Source organism: Xiphias gladius, chromosome 8 (assembly GCF_016859285.1).
Source record: "Xiphias gladius isolate SHS-SW01 ecotype Sanya breed wild chromosome 8, ASM1685928v1, whole genome shotgun sequence".
Taxonomy (NCBI): domain Eukaryota; kingdom Metazoa; phylum Chordata; class Actinopteri; order Istiophoriformes; family Xiphiidae; genus Xiphias; species Xiphias gladius.
Genome location: NC_053407.1, coordinates 2,348,284 through 2,366,856, shown reverse-complemented (window position 1 = coordinate 2,366,856; position 18,573 = coordinate 2,348,284). Strand labels below are relative to the sequence as shown.

Genomic DNA, 18,573 nt, shown 5'->3' with positions numbered 1-18,573 from the left:
ATCATTTTCAAAGTCTACAATCAAGAGACGCCTTCATGAGTGTAAAAACAGAGGGTTTATCACAAGGTTGAAACCACTGGTAACACTCAAGAACAGAAAGGCCGCATAAGCCTTTGCCAGAAAACATCTAAAAAAAGCCTTCCCAGTTCAGGAAAAAGATTCTTTGGACATATGAAACCAAGATTAACTTGTACCAGAATTATGGGAAGATAAGAGTATGGAGAAGGAAAGGAACAGCTCATCATCCGAAACATACCACATCATCTGTCAAACATGGTGGAGGCAGTGTTATGGCATAGACATGTATGGCTGCCTGTATATGGCTTGATGATGTGACTGCTGATAGAAGTAGTAGGATGAATTCTGAAGCGTATAGGGCTTACTATCTACTCAGATTCAGCCAAATGCTGCAAAACTGAACATACTGCGAGAGCAACCCAACAGCTTCTCAAGGCAAAGAAATTGAATATTCTTCAATAGCCAAGTCACCTGACCTCAACCCAATTGAGCATGCTTTTCACTTTCTGAAGACAAAACTGAGGGCAGAAAGACCCACAAACAAGCAGCAACTGAAGATGGCTACAGTAAAGGCCTGGCAAAGCACCATGGGTTCCATACTTCAGGCAGTCATTGACTGCAAAAGGATTTTCATCCAAGAATTAAAAATAATCCTTATATTCGTAATTATGGCAGGTTGTTCAATTACTTACAAGCCTCTGAAAATTAGGGAGTATGTATAAAAATGGCTGTAATTCCTAAATGGTTAATGCAAGATTTTTGTTAAACCCCATGAAATAAAGCCTACACTTCAATCACAACTTGATGGTTTATTTTCAAAAAGCAAAATTATGGAAAACTGTGTCACTGTCCAAATACTTATGGACTTAACTGTAATTTTGATGGTTAAGGGATTAGGGAATGCATATTGCAATGAGTGTCCTCTCAACTAATGTAAGAGTGTCTGTGTGGGTCAGAAAAGCTGCCAGGGGAAATGAGTAAAAAAACCAACAGGAGGTGTGTTCAGAGCGAGAAAAAAAGAGTGCCTTAACACCACCAGAAGGTAACGCACTCCAAACTTTGTAGACTTTATATATTCAGGCAGCCCACGTATGCCTGCACACACATTGTCGAATATAAAACGCATTTACATGCACACCCATAAATAAACTAAGCGCAAAATCATACAACAGAATCTACACTTGTGAGAAAAATAAAATAACCACAAAGACAAGTGGTTCAACTTGAAACCCTGGTTTAAGAGCGCACACTTTTCACTAACATCTCGACCCCTAAAACAAACAAAAACACACACGCACGCACGCACGCACGCACGCACGCACACACACACACACCCCTGCAAGCCAGGAGAGGAAACCCCCCCCCCCGCTACCATGAACACTGCTTCGAGATCACAGGAGGCAATTGTACTGCTGTGCTGCAAGCAATGAGACTCAATTATGCAACTCTCAGAAACAAATTAGACAAAAGCATTTCTGCTGTCTGTGATTATGTTTTTGTGTGCGTGCGTGCTTGCACACACGCCAAAATTAAAGACGCAAGCTTGTTTAACTGCATAGTCCCATTTACTGTATGCATTCCCTTATCCCAAAAAAAAAAAAAAATTTTTTTTAATTTGTTAAGTAGAAATGTATCTGTGTGTCCCATTAATCATATAGCAACCACTCAAGATTTATCTTCTGACCCACTTTTTTGTGTGCATGCACCAACGAGCATACAGCCTGCTGCAGTTACTCCTGTTCGTTTTATTTTTTCGAGCTTTTTGATCTTTCTTCTTTTTGTCATACTTCTTTAAATATTTACTTGTACGTATTTAAGATGCATCCTCTCTAAACATGCTGGTAGATAGAGATCTGGTGTGTGTTTTCACAGTGACATTACTTCCTCAGATACTTTTTTGAATGCTATCATTCAGCAACACTACCCTTGCGCAGCAACACCACGGTAGCATTGTTTACACTGATTGTGCTGAAGCTGGCTAGCATGGCAACCAGAACAATGGACATCCTTGCAGAAATCAGAGGAGGGGACACAGAGGATGCAGAGGAGGAAAAAAGTGATGAGGGAAGAGAGCTATGTCCAGACAACAAAGACTGATGAAGAGAAGTGTGTCTCCCTTCTGTCATCATAGGCAACGCGAGATCCCTAATAAGATGGACGAGCTAGTGGCCCTAGTGAGGATTCGGACGGACTTTCTGTCAGTGGAGTCTTACGTGTTTTACATTGACGGCTTCGGAAGGTTTTGGCAGAGAGGAAAAAGAACATTTCTGCAGCCCAGACTTTGAACTGTTAGCTACGTCCATACTACCTTCCCAGGAAGTTCTCACCCTATATTGGTTGTTGTTTACATCCATCCCTCAGTTAACCCGACAACCGCATGTGATGTCTGTTAACACGAGACTACCCAGTGCTGTCTTCATGATCTCCGGGGACTTCAACTGGAAAAGACTCTTCCCACTTTCACTCCATTTGTGGACTGCACTACAAGAGGAGACAGGACCCTGGACCTGCTATATGCTAATGTTAAGAGGCCTGGAGATTCTACCTGACACATGACTTTTTGTACATTTGCATTTGTACATTTTTCTATTAATTTACTGTGTATCAATTATTATTACTATTTATGGTTGTTTTTACTTATTACTTTCTATTGTAATTGTAATAAAGCAATTTCCCTTCGGGGAACATTAAAGTTTTTCTGATTCCAACTGGGAACCAGTGCTTTGAGGACACATGTTTATGCCAGTTTTTCCTGATAGTAAATTATCCATGAAGCGATAATTGTGCAACATTATGCTAGCATTCAGCAATGGGAAAAAAGTCTGCCAAAGACATACCAGTGATTAAGGTGATTGTGCTCTCAGAACTTTTTTACTTTACCAAAAAACCAATCCATTAAAACCTCTATGTATATTATCTTTACCTAAATCTAAATCCAAAACCTAAACTAGCCTCCTTCATAAGTGAGGACTTGCAAAACGTCCTCCCTTTACAAGAATTTTCTCATCTTGCTGTCCTTGTGAAGAAGTGGTACTACAGCACAAACACACACACCAATACACATAACACACCTTCTCTTAACCTTTCTTCACATCTTAACTGTCACAAAGAGACACATTTATACTGCCCATGCTGTGGCATGCCTTGGCCCTTACTGCTGGCCCTGTGTGCATTCAGCAGAGTACACTGTGGGCTCTGTGTGACGCTTTATGAAAAGCCTTGTGTGTGTGTGTGTGTGTGTATTTTTGTGTATGTGTTGCACAGAGAGGAGGTGGACACATGGACCTGGCTGTGGTTTTAAGAGCAGCTTAATAACTATTTATTTGTTAAAGAGAGATCTAGTCTTTGCTTCCAAACCAGAAAGGAAGGTAAAATGTTAGCGTAGTGCCTGGAAGCGGAAAATACTGCTGACCAAGAGTCAATAAGTCTGTGGAGGGTTTGAAATTCTTCCTCTGAGGGTTATGAAACCAAATTTTATATTGGTTTGGGAATAGTAACACATGCACACTGAGATTAACTGTTCTCTAATGTCAGTGTTAAAGTTCAATGAATACAAGTTGGTGAAGGCTGTTAAGGTAGCAATACTGCAGTGGTACACAGTTAATATTTTCTGCTACCGTTAAATTACTTTAAGTTTAACAATATTTTTGAAATGCTATTTTTGGCGTGTCAGAAAAACTTCTGACACACATTATCCAAACTCTCCATTGAAACCCATATTTTGCTGAAATAAATAAATGCCACAACATTAAAACCAGTTTCTGGTTTTAACTTTGTGGCTGATCGGTGCATTCTAAACCTAACCCTTATGCAAACTGGGTTCTATTGTTGTCAGGTTTGACACAATGCAGCGGAGAAGCTGAACTCGGTAATTGTTCTCTTTCACTATTATACTTTTTACTTTACACTTATAACAGTTAAAGGTAGTTCAAAAAATTAAATAAAAAGATAACATATCAATAATAAATCAGAACCGTCTAGAGAATATACAATATATAATATATATACAATATTCAGAAAAGCGGCTAAAACATCTTAGTCCAATACAGAAATCCTGGCATGTTCCTGCTGAGCTTACATTTGAGAAGGAAGTGTGTTGCAATGTGTGCGGGTTACAATAGCACATTGCAATCAGACTTTGATTTGAGTCTCCTCTGTGAAACCTCTAACTTTTGCTAATAAGAAGAGCCTTGAAGTATAGGGGTGTCATGGCAGAGATCAGGCATATACTGCGGTGAAAGAACATGCAGAGCTGTTGCTTGGGTTAAGCTTGACATGGGGCCATTTAAGGGAAATTCACCCACTGGTGAAGTAGGTAAATTACTTTTATCCTGGAGAGGATTGGGTAACCTCCCTCACTTGATAAAGGTTAAAAGGTTATCCTAGTCCTGGTTCTCTGATAGAGGCTACCTGATATTATAGCCTGACTGATTCTGGATTTCAATCATACAGGCCTATGCTCCTTCTCGGCCACTGTGTTCCTCCAAAGAACGTTGTCTGGCATTGCCAACCCTGCACACAAGAACAGTATGCAATCACAGTGCAGACTGTTCTCGTTTGTGGTTTCCCAATGGTGGAATAAGCTCCCAAAGTTATCATAGCAGGGGCGTCCCTCTCTATCTTCAAGACACTTTTGAAAATTCACTTCTTCCAAGAGTACCTCCCTTCCTAACGCCTCTAACGTATATGCCTAACTAGCACTTCCGGTGCACTTCTTTACCTGATGTCCTTGCACTCCTGGTCTTATTGAACAGATCTAGTACTTAGCACTTACTTCAAAGTCTCCCACTGTACTCAAGCTTTAGTGTTGTCCCTCAATTGTAGGTCACTTTGGATAAAGCATCTGCCAAATGAGTACATGTAATGTAATGTAAGGTTACGATAAACACGCATAGCAAGGGATACAGAAATAGTCCACCAATGTTATTGTTAAATGCAATAAATTCAGTGTTTTCTCCCTGCACCTTATTAAACACTACTTAGATCATGGAACATTGAAATGACAGTTACTAATAAATAAAGTTGTAAGACTCCCATGGTAAGTGTTGTACTTATCAATTGTACAATAAATATGGTGTTTATTAAACTACATCATGTCATAGGTGGACAATATTTATTGGATCAGACCTGGTTTTTGATTAAGTACTTTATGTCAACCTCATCTATCCATCAACTTCCAGGTAGTTAAGTTCTTGACTTCAGTAACAATGTAATAACATTAAACAATAATAAACATTATAAAATTCAACTTTTATTGATCAAATGTGGTGACCCAAGCACCCAAGACTCAACACTCATCTCACCAAAAGAAAGACCAAAAATCTGTATGGGCACAAACACTATTAGTTCAAAGCCATTTCGGCAAGTAGTGACTTTGGAAAACTGTTACACAAAGTAAAATCTCTGTTTTTTCAAAGTGGGGAAAACACTCATTACCAGTGTGGACAGACACACAAACATTTTACTGTACTAACAGGTGCATGTGCGTGGTTGTTGGCAATATTACGAAAGGAGGGAAAGAGGGAGAGGAAGAGAAATGGTTTAGTATTGTGGTGAGTTCTGTACTAATAAGCGGTCTAGATTTCTGTGGGAAAATAGTAAGTGCATGTCCACTTTAAATATATCTTACATATTTTAAAAATGAAGAATTTTTTATGCGCTGAGAAACCCCTCTTGATGTTAGTAGATTTTCACCCTGCATTTTTGTGTTTATCTATGAGGTTTATAACATTTCAAATATGCCAAAAGGTTGTAGAGTTTTTATGTTTTTGTTATGGAAGTTTTCTAAACTTTAATATAGAATATTGACAATTCAATTATTTTCTCCTTAAGGCTATAGTGCTATTTTCACCCCTCTCTCATGTTTTTATGTTGAAATTTCAGCATTCAACATTTCACCTACAATTTTCCTAATTTCTGTATTTCTGTAATCTTCTTTTCTGTGCTCTTTTCTCTTCCTAACTCTCCGTGGAATAATTTGTGTTTTGTCTTTTGTTAATTAATTAATTAATTAATTAATTAATTAATTAATTAATTAATTAATAAATAAATAAATAAATAAATTAATTAATTAATTAATTAATTTATTTATTTATTTTAACTTCTTTAAGCCAGTTCTTTCTTGCTTTTTTGCTTTTTCCTCTAAACCTCAGAGCACTTAGGGGTCCAGAAAACATGAAAGTCACTACCCTTGAATTAGAGTTGCGTGTTAATGTGTGCGTGCGTGCGTGCGTGCGTGTGTGCGTGTGTGCGTGTGTGTGTGTGTGTGTGTGTGTGTGTGTGTGTGTGTGTGTGTGTGTGTGTGTTAAAAGGCGGGACTCACTGTCTGCTGCCGTGCTGCCATTGGGCAGCGAGCCCAGATCAACAACCATGCCGTCCAGACAGACGTTGAGCTCGCCTCCCGCTACAACCAAGCCTTTGTTCTCCGTCTGCAGCACCAGACTCAGCTGGACGTTCTCCACTAGAGGGGTGAGGAGGGAGGACAGAAAGTGTTGGAGAGAGGGAGAAAGGTTGAGTTGGAGGGAAGTGAGAGAATGAGGTGAGATGGAACAAAGGAAATTGAACATTCGCTGTTGTTGCTCAAAAGGGAGAAAACAGTGTGAACTCAGTGTATTATCTTCCACATCAGTGGATGGCCACCCTGCTGAAACATATTACCAGAAGAGGAATTAGTTGAGCAAAGAGCTGAGTAACATTTTACTTATCTGATTATTGCTGTCATGATTTACTTTACAGTGGTTTCAGAAGCAGACGTCACACTTCCGTTTCAAGTAGTGAAAACTGTCCCATTGACTACTGACTAAATTGTTCCATAGCACTCAGTGCAGAAAATTGTTAAGTACTGAAATATGACACTGAATACTTGGCCAGGTGTGACTTATTCTATGATCAAACATGGCCTGATTTACAGCAGCTATAATTAATATATTTATAATAATGTATCAAATGACAAGGAAAAAAACATGTGACGGGCTGCTCGTAACAATTACAAAAGAGAATTATGAGCTGAATCTATTGCTCCCCATGGCTTTACGGAGCTTTGAGTTTCAGACAGACACAGTTAGTGAACACTGGCCTTACAATCGCCTGGGGGGCCAGAATGACACCAAATGAATGTTAACGTTGCTCCCAAACTGCTGGATGTAAGCAACTGTTTGTTAACAAGTTCACCATATCAGTTTAAAAGGTGGTGATAAATCAATGTTGTATTTACAACTTGTTTCTGTTTCGCCCAAGCGGCCAAAAGAACAGTTATGCAGGTTTAAATATTGTAACTGTATTTTATTTAGGTATAGTTTCAATATTAGTACCGTTGTAGTGGCACGGGTATTAACAAGTTTCTAATTTTTAATATCCAGCATATGGTAGCTCTGAACATTCAATTTTAAGAATCCAAAAACTTAAAATTAGAAGGAATTGCACGTTCTTTAAGATGAGTGGCATATGATGAGAAATTCACTCTGCACAGGCTCTAAGGGCATCACATCATATTATTCATTGTCCTCCAACACAGGATAAGACAGCTTCCAGCGAGTCACTGGTGCAAGTTAAATGCAGCTTTCTTTGTTTCAATTTTGAACATATCCTTAGTACCCTTTGCTTTTAGTATCCCATAATACCTTACAGGCCAGAAAATACAGAAAGTAAAAAGTAAAGTAAATATATTTCTTGAAGTGGACCACTGACAAAGCAACTATAAAAGTGTAAATACAGGAAGCCAGGTATAAATTTCACTGCTGTTACATGGATACACTGACACTGTTAACATGGAACATTGTGTGCCAGTTGTCCATCATGTCTTTAAGGGAAAACTTCACAACTTGTCCTGTAAACTTGAGTATTTGTCTGCCTTTTGTGGACAACTTCCTGGTGATGAACTATTTGTCTTGCTGAGTTTACAAGGAGCACCCAAACACATCTTCAGTTTTTGTTCTCTGTGAGGCTAAACGTCTAATTTGGAGAGAAGCCGATTCAGTGTAGCCTTCAGAGACTCGAAGAAAACACTAACAGAAGCCACATCATTCAGAGTATCCAATCAGTGCATTGAAATTTAGCTTTATATTTATACATTTGTTAATTATTGAACAAAATGGTTACTATACTTAAGCACAGCAGGAGAACAGGAAAATTTATATCACATTATTTTCAGAGGGGGCACTTGGTCTCATCTCTCCCCTCTCTTCTTTTATTTGGCCCTCTCAACTTACTGAGTCTTTAGTTTTCTAGCTCTGTATATGAAATATGTTAAATTTCCTGCATATACGCTGTAAATTCATACTTCACTCTTGTTTTCGTTCTCATTTGTTAATATACTCTATTGCTTATAAATTGGGTTGCACCTTATAACACTGGGGAAATACTGTATATTATAATGGTTTTATTTCTTTTGTGTGTGTGTGTGTGTGTGTGTGTGTGTGTGTGTGTGTGTGTGTGTGTTTACTTTTGCCATCGTGTGTGCGCAGTGTGTCCAGCAGGTCTATGGTAGCACTGCCCAGTAGCTCCTTCCTCAAGGTGTGGCAGCTCCACAGCTTCAGATCAAGATGACTCTGGGGCGTCACATTACTGTGAAACACAAGGCAACGTGAACACACACACTATCAACTGAGGCCTGTTACATCACTAACAAACTTAATTAAAAATACAACAAATACTATTGGTACATTGATCTAATCAGTTCAGAACAGATACCAGCATGAAAAACAAACTAAGTACATACTGACACTTTTACTTAACTATATTTTATTATTGAGTCTGGTTTTACATTATTTTTTTCTTACCTATGTACCTACTGCTACTGTAACAATGCCTATGTGTGTGTGTGTTTTTTTTTTTTACCTGAGAGACAGTGTATTAAATGAGCTGCATTTTACTTTGAATAAACTAGGTTTTTCAAGGGGACCCTTTCCTTCATTGCCTATATACCTAACCACACAAAAACACAGTGGGATGCATGCAATGAATTTTTAATGTTCTATATAATTGTTTACACAAATTTGCGAACAATAAAAATACAGGATTGTATAAAATTTAGTGTGTGGGTAATGGTGTTCTCACAGGGTGAGGTCTTCATTCCACTGCAGCTCAAGATGTCCACTGCGTTTGCCTGTTTTTTTGGTTTCGCTGGTCAGACCGTCGGCAATCACCTCAACGAAGGAGCTCAGCCGGGAGTGGCAGCTTGGCAGCTTGGGAGACTGGGGCTTCGCTGAAACCACTGCTTGTGCATGCACACACACAGAAGCACATTAAGGCAAACAGCTACAAAGGAATACATAAGAATGTACACAGCGTAAAGGTGTTCTCTTGTAACACTAGTTTATCATATAAAGGACAAAAACATAGAGTTAGAGTTGCTCAGTGCCATACGGAAGAGAGTAGAATTAATATAGACTAGAATAAACAGTGTGTGACTGTGGCCAAAGTCCAACCACAATAAGGACATGTATTTTTATTTCTTGTTTATCTTAAAAGGTGGAAGGTTTAACTTTCATATCAACATCACCACAGATACAATTATTTTATAAATAATATACTATCCACCTCTGTGCCAACCAGTGAGATGGGGCCCCTAAAAATAGGTCTTCTGCCCACAGAATACCTTTAATTTCGGTATCTAACAGAGGAAACACAAACCAGATCATCCAAAATACAGCATCCTCACATTTAGACACAAAGACACACATATTATGCCGGTACTTTAACTTTTAACTTTACTAAATTTGCTCTCAGTAAAAATCCAGATTCAGTTGTGCTAGTCAGCAGTCTTGACTAGCACACTAAGAACTGAATCTGGAGGTTACCAGGTGGTGGTTTTCAAAGTGTACCTGGAATCAGATCCAGAGCTGCTGAGGGTGCCTTTAGCTATTTTAGTGTTCTGGAACAAAACAACTGATTACCTGAGATTTCTCACAACTGCATCTACATCCAAACTGTAAAGTTTTCTATTTTTTCAGGCTTATGATTAGTTACTGTATGTGTGTATGTGATTATCTGTGCATGTCTTCATATGTATGACTATAGTGTGGATGTGAGCTCCTTACGATCTTTGGGTGGGTGTTTGAACATGCATTTTATTGTTTTATACACATTTTTAAAAAAGTGTTCTACGTACCCGTCCTAGAGTTTAAAATTGTATTAATTTTTTTATTAATTACCTGTATACTTCGTAACATGTTAAATATTTTTCAAATACTTTTCAGATTATTAAACATCATATATATTAGTAATTTCTTCTAATAGTGATTCAAATATTACTAATTAAATTTACTTCATCAGCCTCACTGAGCAACTTTGTTACAGCTCATGCGGAGGATACCACCCAAAAGTAATTGATTTCAGTCAGAATTGAAGATACTGACTTTTGGTTTTGGTGGCATCACTGTCACCATAGCATACCATTTTTGCAGTGGGTACACAAGAAATCAACATACCTGATTGTTTTGTACTAACAGGACATTATATAGTACTGCTACAGCTGAACATCAATCAAACTAAAATTTTGAAATGCCACTGCCATTTACACTTAAAGAGACAGTATTTTGGTTTTTCTTAAAGTGTTATTTTTTGTTTTCTGATGTGTTCCTGGAGCTGTTCACTAAAATTCACAATTATCTTTAGCTTTTTTCTTCAGCTGTGTGTTCATTTCCTTCATGGCCTTGTGGGAAAATAGGGTCCATAAACAGTTTTCAGTATGCATACTGAATGTTTTGAGTACACCAAATATGGCCACTTATCCCAAGTGAACAGACTACATACTCAAAACTTACTTAGAATAAATATGTTCTATGGATTTGGAACACAACTTGTGTGGCGCTGGCTGGGCAAGCAAAAAGCGAAATATAATCATTGCCCTCTAGTGGAAGAAAGAAAAACATCTGTTGTTCCACTTCATTTATTTTCATGGAGACTGGGGTCTAGGAAAATAATTATATGGGTACAATGAAGCCTTGATGTTAAAACAAAAAATACCAGTCAAGGAACCAGTGTAAGGACACTGGAGGGCAGTATTCACACTGCAGGCCTGGTAGAATGCTCCATCACTTCTCCAGGAATTTCAATACCTTCACTAGAGTGCTTCCACAGCCTAAAAAAAAAAAAAAAAAAATACTATTTCCTGCTGGTTTGTTTATGCTGTTATTACTTTTCCCCACCAGTTTGACTATAACTACCTTCATGGAACAATTAGTGCAATTGCTAGGTTACAGTATACTCATATACAATGAAACTTCACAAAACCTTCTGCTTCTTGATGAAACTCTCCAAGCTTTTTTGAATACACTTCTCTGCATTTCAAGGTATTTTTACATAATCTCAGCGCTATTGGGAGCAGCTCAGTTTAGACAGGTTTATTGGCTTTGAATTCTTTTGAGCCTGCTGAGAATCTTGTTACAGCATGTGTCAGTCATATGAGAGCCAGTTCATTTGTCCTGAATCACTGCTGGATTGCAAAAACACACCGTCTGCCATTATTTCTAAGGGGGCATCTGATCAAGACAGGTGGTTGAATGAATAAATGTTGACAAAGAAAAAGGCTTCTGTCTGTACTTCTTCCTATCGCAGATAAGATATTAGCAGATTGGTGTTGGCTAAGGCAAACTGACAATCCTTGAACTCAAACATCCAGCAAAATAAAATGTGACTCATTCGCAGCCCTCTGAAGAGGAGAAGGAAGTGACACAGAGGTGGAAAAGCGCCAGAAATGGAAGAACCAAAAGTAGGTTTTGACAGAGTCAGAGGAGGTGGGATGATTTTAGAGAAGGTAGACAGTCATTGAGAGCAATTAAATAGCCAGGTAAATGAGGAGGCGAGTCAGAGCTCAAACAATCAACAGTGAGGGTCACTGACAGGTTGTGACTGAACTACGATTGAATAAAATAAGATTGGTAGTATAGAAGAGAGGTAGAAGAAAGGAAGATCTTGGTCACATTGTGTTTTTTTGGCCTGCTTATTATAGGAAAACACGAGGCTTATGTGAGACAGAAACAAAACTCATCAATGAACCCCAAAAAACTTAACTATACAGTACTTAAGTCTAAAATGACTTGAGTTTTATTTCATAATTAAAGTGTAATTTTGTTTATAAGAATGCCTTTTCATAGATTTGCCCATATCTGCTTGATAACATTGAACTCATCAAAGTAAACTGTTGAGTATGTAGGGTACCTGCTACATACACTTTGAGAGTACAACCACTGTGGGCAGTGCCTGGAGGACAGCCTTGAGCATCCAACCAACCATATTACAGTCGTGGTTGAAATTATTGGCCCCCCATGAATTTACAGTACAGAAATTAGAATATCTGCAGTAATAAATGCAAATGAACATTTTTTGTATAATAAGAATATTTAACAAAATATCCAATGTTACTGAACATAAAAAAAATGCTTTCATATAGTGAAATAAAAAATAAAGATATAAAATGTACGCTTGACACAATTATTGGCACCCTTTTGTTGAATTTAAATTAGCTCCTCACACAATATAAAAAACATGTAGGAATCACCTGTGCTTAATTTTCAGTGTTCACATGACCTGAAATGACCATTGACTGATGGTTTTACTGCATAAGAAGGGGCTGATTTTTTCCAGTTTCTTTTTCACAATGGTGAAAACAAGAGAGCTGTCTTAGAGCATCAGAAATGCTATTATCAAAAACAAAACAATTCCAAAGGCTACAAGGCAATTGTCAAAAATCTTGACATCCCTGTTTCAATAGTTCGGAATGTTATCACAAAGTTTCAGAGTCACAAAACTGTTCAGATGCCTGCAGGACATGGTGCTAAGAAGAAACTCAATGAGAGAAGTCTGCGAAGGTTAATGCGGATTGTGGAAAAACCACTACGCAAGACATCGAAAGAGCTTCAGGCTGACCTCAAGCAATCTGGAGTGATGGTTTCAGCCTGACTAATGTTTGCAAAAACTTTTCATAGATAAGCCACAGTCTTTCTGGGATAATGTTCTGTGGACAGATGAAACCATAGTAGAGCTCTTTGGCAATGCAGTGAATCAGTTTGTTTATAGGTGATGAAATGAAGCCCATAAGGAAAAGAACAGCTTACCTACAGTAAAACATGGTGGAGGTTCTATCATGCTATGGGGCTGCTTTGCTGCCTCTGGTACCGGAGGCACTGAATGTATCAAAGGAATGATGATATCAGAAGATTACCAAGGCATTTTAGAAAGAAATGTGTTACGCAGTTTCAGAAAACTGGTTTGAGGGGAAGGTCTTGGGATTTTTAGCAGGATAACAGCCCACAGCACACATCCAGCAGCACAAAAGAATGGTTCAAAAGGAAAGGACGGACTGTTTTAAACTGGCCATCAATGAGTCCTGACCTAAATGCCATTGAAAATGTTGGGAGAGAGCTGAAATCTGCCATTGCAAAAAGGACTCCTACAAACTTAAAAGAGCTTGGACACATAGCAATGGAGGAGTGGCAAAAAACTACCAGCAGACAGGTGCAAGAAGCTTCTAGATGGCTACAAGACACTGCCATTGTTGCCAAAGGCTCTGCAATAAAATATTAGTGAAGTGTACTAATAATTGTGTCTGAGGTACATTTTGTGTTTGTATTATTTCACTTAGTTAATATAGTTTTTTATTTTTATTTTTATTTTCTTTAGTTCAGTAACCTTGGACATTTTATTAAAATATTCTGATTATACAAAATGGGTTAAATTGCATTTATTTCTGCAGATATTCTAAATTCTGAACTTAAAATTCAGGGGCACCAATAATTTCAACCAGGACTGTATAATATTCACTCCCCTGTTCAGTTATCAAGGCTTTATCAAGTACAGTCGAGCATGCGTAAGTCTCATGTTTTTGTTGTAAGACTCACGATACCTTTGTTCATCATCTGTGATAAGAAACTTCAGATTTCCACAGTCAGAGGAATAAGAAATGTGCATCCTATTCATAGTTCAGTTATAGAATCCTAGCATCCTGCTAAATGCTCCACTATATTTACTGGTCACTATATTTACTGTCTGCCCAACTATCTGTCTGTAAAAATGGTGATTATAGCTAATTTAATTAATTTTTATTCATTTATATATATCATGAGTACCCAGAATACATGTAAGAATACGACTGTTTTATCTGACAGAATATTTGTTTGCACAGATGGAGCAAGAGAATGCACATGCAATGTAGGATTTACATACTGTATGTAGATTGATATTTTACTCTTTTTTCTCTAATTTCTTGTCAATTATCTTACATTATTATTTTTAACTTTTCTTTAGCTATATTTTACGTCTATATGTTGTGTCTTTTTTGATGTCTCTTTTGATGTATCAGATATACTCTTAATTGAAAAAAGGAAAAGTATATGCTGAACTCTGGTCACATCACTTCAATGAAGCCATACAAAGCAACAGACACTAGCAGTCAGATGGTCAGACAAGTTGTAAAGAAGCCAATCATTTATCCAGACTATCTAAACCACTTTATTGGGAGGTCAATCAGAAAGTGAATAACAACGTCTCATTGTCTCATGAAGCACAGGGGGCAATAATCTACCAGACCAACATGGACAATTTTCAGCATCACTCTACATTCACATTCAATGCATTCACACTCTAGGTGAAACTGGACCAAATCTGCATTTCCCCCCTCATACTGCAAGTGGCTCTGATCTGTTTTTTTAAAGACACTCTTACTTTGTTCAGATATGTGTTGCTAAACCTGATTTGTGTTGATGAAAATTAATCCGAAATTTGGATTTTTACATCAATCTAATGCACACTTTTGTTATTCCTTTGTGAAGGCGACACCAGTGATGGAGGTGGTCAGCTGATGGACAGAGAGGTGTTTACCTGAGGGGGGCGCGGGAGAGGGAAGCTGCAATGTCAATACAATGCTAACAGTCTTTAAATTTTAAAGAAGTTGCCATGGTTGAATAGTATGAAAATATTACAATGAGCTAGACTGTATTTTATCTGATAAATCAAGTTGTGAGCTCTTTGAGCTGAATAACACCATGATATGCGATAACTTTAGTCTCTGTGAAACCACATGAGCATCCTGGGTCTTAAATTTTTGCTGATGATTTTATTTGCTCATGCAGGTCAGTTCAGATCAGTTATCACTGGTATAGGTTAATGAAAAAATTAAGAAAAATAAATCAGAGATAAGTAATCAAACTCCAACATCAAGGCTTTCAGTGGCTTTCTGTTAAACAGTGGTAGGTGGTGTTTACAACACAACACAGTGTATGCCTCAGGTCACACAAGAATAATCAACAGTCAAAATAGAGCATACATAAATGAACATTTAACTGACACAGTCTGATTTGAGTCTGATTTGTCCTAATGCCTTTCCCATTATATAAATTATATGAATCAGTTACACAACCTGTCTGAACAAGGTCTGAAGCATGGTACCTGTGTAAACAGTTGGAGAATAAAATTATTAAAATGGCCTTCTGACCATCAGTAATGACTGCAAAACTGACAAGTACAATATAGACTGTGAGATGTCAGGTTGACCCTTTGTTTTCAAAGGAAGGAAGGAAGGAAGTGGCTAAAAATAAGAAAAAAAATAGGTTTCATAAGTTGGTGCATCATACAGAGAGGATATTTTCATGATGGATGGACAGATATGCAAAGCTGACATCATGCTGGCTCGAGTGTGGAAATAGCAAGATGAAGAAACAGAAACTCAACATAATGCTTTTACTCATCTTGATACAATTTTTGAAATTAAAAAAGGCACAGAAATGTTTGCACTGCAGTTTAAGGAAATTCCCCTTTTTTATCTTCATTTTAGATTGATAGATAGATAGATAGATAAATAGATACTTTATCGTCATTGCATGTCAAAACACATGCCTTTCCAGTATTTGTCTCTGTGTTCCACTTAGTAAATGGGGTGACCAAAAAAAAAAAGGAAAAAAATTACCTTTCAAGATCAACTGAGACTTTTCAGTGGTCTGGGTACCGGCGGGTCTGCTCAAGCTGGCAGCTGCCATGACATCACAGCTCTGAAACAACCACAAACACACACAATATTACAACAACCTGTCACCTTATAAAAACAAGGTGTATGACAAGTATATTTAACAACCTGACCAAATACATTTAAATATACAGCGGAGATTTGTGTGCCGCCCCCCCCCAAATCAGCCATAGTGAAAGCCAAGACTTTCATCAAACTATCAACATCACCTTGAGCAAAGTCAGAGATGTAGCCTGCTGGATTTAATGAAAAGAGAGCTGCATATGCAATGACACTACGCAACAAAACTGGACTGTGGTCTGAGGCTTCTGTTTGTACTGATCTTTACTGTATACATTAAGAAAAAGTCCTTAACCCTGAAACTGGGTTGTGGAGAGGATCCTTCTCATGTTATCAGTATATAACGTGTATTCCTGCACCAAGAGCAGTCACCTTCTCAGCCTGAGACGCTACAAAAGCCGGTGACGCATGGCCAGACGTGACCTCGTCATAATCAAAGCGAATAACTAGGTGTTGTATTAACCAAATGGACACCTGAGGTCTGTCCCTGGGCTGCAGACATACAGATGAAAGCTATCACAACAGAAGCGCACAGCATCTTCCGTCAACCATTGTCTCAACTGACCGACTACACAGCGTTAGTCAGTGGATCCTGGCTACACTTCTTATAGACTGATAAAGATTTAACCGGCACCCCGCTGAACAGATTTTACTTTCCCCGTATTTAAATACCCTTGGCTGCTGCGCACAAAACGCAAACACGGAAGATGATCAAGGTATTTGTATGCATCACTATCAAGGCAGGCTAAGACAACGGTGACACTTCCGGTAATTTTTTCCAAACTAAAACTCAACTAGCAAATATAGCTACGTTAAAACGTGTTACGACCAATACATTGCACATAAGTGAAACCACACACTAAAATTGAGGCGAATTTCTACTGATATAAAATATGATTGCGTAGCTCTCCACAATGTTTAATACGATACGTGGGTTCCTGTGGCCGTTTCTTTGCATTTGTTTTGAAGGTGAAGTCGTTACATGTTCGGTCCAATGTAGCTAACTCTGGCTACCTTGATCTAGAAGGAGCTAACTGTTAGCGAGCAAGCTTCGTTCTGGGAACTCATAAAAGGACATGCCCATAAAACCTGTTCTAATCAACTGATAACAATAAAGCTCCACTGATAGATACGTGATTCATATCAGAACAGGCTATATCCATTGACACTCTAATAAATTACGTTTAAATGTAATCTTCCCCATACCTTTTTCAGCTGTGCTCCGTCGCCGTCGCTAACGAACTTTCATTTCCGCCTCAGTGACAATAACACGTGACCCTAGCTATGTTTTTTTTTTTTCATTGCACAAAGGATTGTGGGTCATAAATAATGGTAAAAATTGTCCCTTTATTATCACTTTGTTTTTTCAAAATATAGTTATACTTCACTTTACAATAAAATAAAATATATGGCAAAAATGATCACTATATTATTAAGCAAAAATTAAAGCAAGGAATGAAATATAGAATAAATGGATATCAAAACAGGAGACGTATAATTTCAAAAATTTCTAACAGTTATATAAATGCTATAGTAAATCTATACAAGTGAGTTTGAGGGTTCAACCCAAAGAGAAATTGTAATGATGAACTCAACTCAAATTCAACTAAATCTCTATCAAAATTTTGACTTTAAAGCTGCATTAATTTATTTTATCTTTTATTTTTGGCTAATGGGGGGCAGCATAAAAAGCTGAAGAGCTCGATTAGCTCTATTATCACTTTATAAAGTTATTATGGCCAATGTGTTGCCTACTTACACATCCAGCAGACATGGAGCAAGTTTAGCCTTCATTCACCGAAGTTGTTTATGTGTCTACCTGATGAAGTTAGGTGCAATATTCACGGTCCTTACAGCTCTATTTCTGTCTCCATTCCCAGGGAAAAATATGTGCCTCTTTAGCTGCTAAAGGCTCCACGATGTCCACTAACTTTGTCTGCCTGCCATTTGGTGCTGGGAAGGTAGTGAGTTTATCAGAGTTTTGGTGCTGAAAACAGCTTCCCATTGCAGCTGGAAATTGGTTAGATAAGAGTGGAGTTTGCAAACCGGAAAAATGATAGTTACTTGGTTCATGTCAGAACACTTGACTATCATATTAAGGCTCCCTTTAGGATAAATTGCAATAACTTTGGTGATCCACTGACTTTTCATTAAGCACCATCATCAGGTGAAATTTTCCTTTTTGTCTAATATTTTGGTTAATGACTAAATGCCAGCTGTATTTTGCGTTTAGCGCCAATTAGCAAATGTGTGCTAGCACACAGAAATAAGATGGTGAACATGGTTAACATTTTATCTTCTCAACATGACCTTGTTAGTATGCTGATTTTAGCATTTAGTCTCACAGGGCTGCTAGCATGGCTCTCTTGTTTAAGTAAGCGCTGTGAGCAACACAAATGAAATTCGATTAACCTCCAATGACAAAACCTGAACAAATTAAGCCCAATTACTTGCATACCAGGACCTTAAAAACAAAACAAAAAAAAAACAGTGTTCAGTATGAAAAATACTTTATAGCAGTATAAGTATTAGTCACT

General features: G+C 37.8%; 1 protein-coding gene across 4 annotated transcripts in view; it reads right to left on the bottom strand.

The window, feature by feature from the left end:
- The window catches only part of wwp2 (WW domain containing E3 ubiquitin protein ligase 2), a 77,391-nt gene extending 60,065 nt beyond the window's left edge, over positions 1–17,326 (bottom strand). For 2 of the 4 annotated variants that reach the window (XM_040132816.1, XM_040132820.1), the window contains exons 1-5: positions 17,243–17,326; positions 15,920–16,001; positions 9,073–9,229; positions 8,459–8,580; positions 6,341–6,478 (exon numbers count right to left, since the gene is read on the bottom strand). In XM_040132816.1, coding sequence (XP_039988750.1) covers positions 6,341–6,478; positions 8,459–8,580; positions 9,073–9,229; positions 15,920–15,989 — 487 coding nt within the window. In that variant the 5' untranslated portion in view covers positions 15,990–16,001; positions 17,243–17,326. Of the gene's footprint in view, positions 1–6,340; positions 6,479–8,458; positions 8,581–9,072; positions 9,230–15,919; positions 16,002–16,185; positions 17,024–17,050; positions 17,203–17,242 lie in introns of those variants that run through there. The other 2 variants (XM_040132817.1, XM_040132819.1) reach the window with 2 other exon arrangements.
- Between the last annotated feature and the right edge of the window lie 1,247 nt (positions 17,327–18,573).